General features: G+C 40.4%; 1 protein-coding gene across 1 annotated transcript in view; it reads right to left on the bottom strand.

Moving 5' to 3' along the window:
• Nucleotides 1–1,974: 1,974 nt before the first annotated feature.
• Nucleotides 1,975–4,752, bottom strand: part of pkp4 (plakophilin 4) — a 27,569-nt gene continuing 24,791 nt past the window's right edge. Inside the window, exons 16-21 of the mRNA XM_030781817.1 lie at nucleotides 4,503–4,695; nucleotides 3,825–3,909; nucleotides 3,433–3,550; nucleotides 2,959–3,090; nucleotides 2,634–2,707; nucleotides 1,975–2,214 (exon numbers count right to left, since the gene is read on the bottom strand). Coding sequence (XP_030637677.1) covers nucleotides 1,975–2,214; nucleotides 2,634–2,707; nucleotides 2,959–3,090; nucleotides 3,433–3,550; nucleotides 3,825–3,909; nucleotides 4,503–4,695 — 842 coding nt within the window. The remainder of the gene's footprint in view (nucleotides 2,215–2,633; nucleotides 2,708–2,958; nucleotides 3,091–3,432; nucleotides 3,551–3,824; nucleotides 3,910–4,502; nucleotides 4,696–4,752) is intronic.

The following is a 4,752-nucleotide window of genomic DNA, read 5'->3' as shown; positions in this document are numbered from 1 at the left end:
TTAGAGCCGTCCAGGGCTTCTTTGCTCCGCATGAAACGAATTATGGAACTAATTAGAGCAAACTATAAATAAAATCACTCAAGTATTTGTTTTCAGTTGGGCACGCTTTGTTATTGGGCTCAAGTTACTCAAAACTTGGAGTAAGATGTACCATTGTATTAGCTATGCAAAATTTGATTCCCAAAATATTGTATGTCGTTTATATTACTCGGCCGTTAGCTTCGGCCACTGGGATCCTGGCTCCGCTGTGGACACTGCTGATTTAGGGCTGGTGGGGCCCTGACCTGCAATCAAAAGTGGGACCTTGAGTCGCTTCTAAGACTCCCCTTTATCCTAGAAAAACTTTTTTCTCTTTTCTCTTTTACATTGTTCTGTCTATCAGAATCTTATCCTTTCGTAATGCTACACGAATGTCAAAAACGTGACAGCTCTGCAGTTCATACTTGATCAACGATTAAACATCCAAGCCGCTGCTTTGCATGTTGATGAGAATACGTCACAGTCCTTGACTGTAACAGGTTTTCTCCTCTTTACTGCAGCCAAGCGGCACGAAGTAAAACCGTTTTGACACATAGGAAGTAACTGAAGCAAAAAAACACCAGTTTTTCCCAACAAGATCGGCAAAAACACGTCACGTGTTTGGGGTTACCTCTTCTAGATCAGAATGTTAAGATCAGAACATCTCAGTTACACAGTTTTGACTAGAGACTGTGTGACAATAAAACAGAGAGCGACACAGTGTGTTTAGAAAAAAAAAACAAATGTCATTTATTAGATTTGAATGTTTTGATAGTGTTATAATCTGTTTTTTTTCTACTTCTTTTTCTTCTTTTTTGTGTCCATAAAGTCTCTTATATATCGTATCTCTAGCTATGTAATATGGCACATCTCTGTGCTTTGAGTCACAGGTCACATGACATTTTGATTCTTCATTTTACATTTAAATGACGTTAATTTACACGACTCCATGGCACACACAAATCTCGACAGTAAGTACAGCAATGAGACAGGACAAGAGGACGTTTAGTTGCACAGAACATTTTTAGACTTTTTTTTTCTTTTTTTTTTTTTTTACTTTTTTGCCTCCCTCCCCAACCATAACTGATTTTTTTTTTCCTCGATTAAATGTGGCCAACAATGATAATTCTTCACGTTTTTTCTTCTCTCTTACACGAGTCATTCCTTCAACATGCCGCAAAAAAGAACAAGAAAAAGGAAACGTTAGATGTATAGTCAATGAGAAATTAAAATGTAGCACCATCTTCAAATACAGATTTAAATAAAAAGGAAAAAAATGGAAAATAAATACGACTGCTTTCATTTCACTCTTTGGTTCACACTCAACCTCAAATGATCGACAAAAAAAAAAAACAAAACAAAAACAACTTCATTCAAGTTAACTTAGTGTTGCATTCGTTAAACGCACACACGTTCACATGCAAACTCTATCTCACACACACACACACACACACACACACACACACAAACACAAATGATACGCTGTAAGTCTCTGAAAAAAGAAATTCAAACCATCCCTCCTGAAGTTAAAACCTAGCCAAACACAGTCAATGTATCTGAACACACCATGTTAGCCAGAGAGACTGGACCTCAAGGGAGGAATGATACCCGTAAAAAAAAAAAAAAAAAATCAATATACACAGACTTTCTGTGGTTTCACAACACAAACACACATTTACCTTATGCTTCCTCATACAGACACACACACACACATCCACACACACACATACACACACACACACGCACACACACTCACGCACACACACACACACACTCACACACACACACACACACAGAAGCACACTTGTCTTCCGTACACGGACACAAACACAGAAACATATACATACTCACACAGCAGAACACACTCAATGATGCTCTTCTCTCTCTCTCCCTCTCTCTCCCTCTCTCTCTCTCTCTCTCTCTCTCACACACACATACACAAACACACACGTGTGCCTACACCCAGGAGTCAGGAGAGGCAGGGTAATGTTGTGCTCTGTAGGAAGGCCTGTGCGTGCTGGAGTAGAAGTCCACGTAGTTGGTGTTGGCTTTGAGCCCCTGCCGTTCGCTGACGATGGGGAACCGCAGCGGCTCGTCCAGGAAAGGGTCGTCATAGGCGACCGGAGAGGACAGGTACATGCCGTACGAGTCATAAATCCGACGGTTGGGCTCATCCGAATAGTACAGCTGAGCATGCTGGGGGAAAACGACGCATAGGAATCAGTTAAGGATCACTGGAAAAACGTCATACAACAGTTTAAAAAAAAAAAAAGTCTTTTTTTTTTTTTAAGAATAAACAGAGCTAATAATGTCGTATAAAGACAAACAATACATACAATAAAACTGAGAGAAAAAAAAAAAAAACGCCTCTGAAAAGACCGACGTTAAGTTTCAAATCTGACCCAGATTCGGCGGTGAACGTGATTTCCGTCTGAGTAAAGAAATGTTTTCCTACAGCTGAACGGCTGAATTGACCCAAGCACTCTAGCTCTTAACAACTCCTGTCTGTCCCCAGACAAATAAAGGATGCTCACTCAGTGTGCTGAATACAAGTGTTCTGCTAAAGAAAAAAGAAAAAAAAAAGAAAAAAGAAAAAAGCATGTTACACAACTCACCTGGGATCTCCTCGACGCCTCTTGTGTCGGTGACGGATAAGAACCTATGTAATATGCTGATTGTTTTCCTGATCCTAAAACACATACAAAAAAACACCCCCTAAACTCTCAAAACACATACAGAACAACTCCTATGAAATACACTTCTTTAGCTGACACTCTTATCCATATTATTATTATTATTATTATTATGTTCATTATTATTACTTTCAATGATACCTCTGGAGTCATGGGTGGTACAAGGGTATATCAGACATAAGTTCACTCAGAGGCTTTGAACCCACAACCATCTAGTTACTGCAAACAGCGTCATAAGGATCCTTACCCATGTACTGATTTTTATTTCTGTTGTTGTCACTGTAGTAGTTATGAAGTTGCATAGAAGACTGCGTTCTCCGCTGACTTAGCCGATGTTCCCTGATCCCCAACATAGCAGGTGAGGAAGTGGCACTGCCACCTAGAGTTAAACAACAACGATGACAACAACAAAATAACAACAACAACAACAACAACAACAACAAACAATATACAGTTGCTGTCTCCCCATGACCATGATAACAACTGAAATATTTTTAAATATTGAAATGGAATGTTTCAGTAGAGTGGAGTGTCTTTCTTGGTTTTGCTCAACAAAATATTTACAACCAGAAACTTATGTTTGTACTCAACGGGGGAAAAAAAAAACAATCTGTTGCTCTGTAAAGTAAATGTAACTAAGAGTATATTACAATGACTGAATAAAGAACTGGACGGTTCTCTTGTGTGAAACTACATTTCCCATGCTGCAGCTGGCACTCACCTGATTGGATGACAGGGGAGGTCTGTAAGGTGCTTGTTGGCAGGGTGGGTTGCGAACGGTACCGGTCTCGCTCTAACGTTGACACAGGCGTGACGAAGTGGTTCTGGTTCCAACCATCCTGATGTAACATTATTTACCAATCAGTACAGAACCAAACAGAACCCCTGAACACAAGTAATGAAACCACAGAACCCCCAGAAGACAAACCTTTTTCCCCATACCTATTATTTATTCAATTTTCTGAGAGGTAAGTTCAGTATATACGTAGACATTGGAGGAATAAACAAAGATGACAACCAAAACTAACATTTAGAAATAATGAACAGCCAGAGAATTATGTACATAAATCCATAACCAGATCTAATTCCATATGAACACGTAGAAACACAAACCTTTTTGTAGATGGCTCGAAGGTCCCTGTACTGCCATAGGGTGTTTAGTACCTGGGCAGCTGCCTTCACGACTTTCATAGAGTACCTAGGACAGAGAGAGGAAAAACCACTCACTGAACCTGTGTGTTTTCGTAATGGAACTGTACAGTCATTGCAATAATATAACTATTTAACTATTTTATATAACAAGGGGTTATGTGGGTGACACTTGATCCACTTGATCCAACTTATTCCTGACCCATTCATTGATTTGAGCATCTATCTATCTGTCTGTCTGTCTGTCTGTCTGTCTGTCTATCTATCTATCTATCTATCTATCTATCTATCTATCTATCTATCTATCTATCTATCTATCTATCTATCTATCTATCCATCTATCCATCTGCAGCTATACGCAAACATTGAGAAACCCCTGCCGAAAGTTCATCTCTACGTGAACAGAATCCGTCCTGACTTCTACATGGTGTTAAGTAGAATACGATATCTTTCTGCAACATTTGGTGTGTAACTACCCTTTTTTGCCTGTTTAAGCATCATGTAGTATCTTCTAAACTAGAGCATATAAAGGAAAACCCTGATAAGCATTAGGTTTTTTTGGACACTCTACACAGTTCCGTCTGTCTGACAGTAAACAGTAACATAAGGGGTGCGCTGGGGGTTTTTAGGAGCTGAGTGTACCTCTCCCCTCGGCCACGGCTGATGGTCACCAGTTTGTCGATGCCGCCCGTGTCGGCAAGCGCTCGGGCGTTCTCCATGTTTCTGCTGGTGACCTCATGCAGAGCGCAGCAAACCGCTGCCACCGTGTCATCAGAGAGCAAGGAGGGCCCGTTACCAGGGAGACGAGTCACTAGGTCCCTCATAGCATATTTCCCTAAAAAAAGAGGTTTGGGCAGAGTGAGTGGAGTGACCGGGACCATTAGGGAACATA

The sequence above is a fragment of the Chanos chanos genome, chromosome 8 (assembly GCF_902362185.1).
Source record: "Chanos chanos chromosome 8, fChaCha1.1, whole genome shotgun sequence".
In the NCBI taxonomy this organism is placed as follows: Eukaryota; Metazoa; Chordata; class Actinopteri; order Gonorynchiformes; family Chanidae; genus Chanos; species Chanos chanos.
The sequence above is the reverse complement of the archived record's forward strand: the minus strand, read 5'-3'. Positions and strand labels throughout refer to the sequence as shown.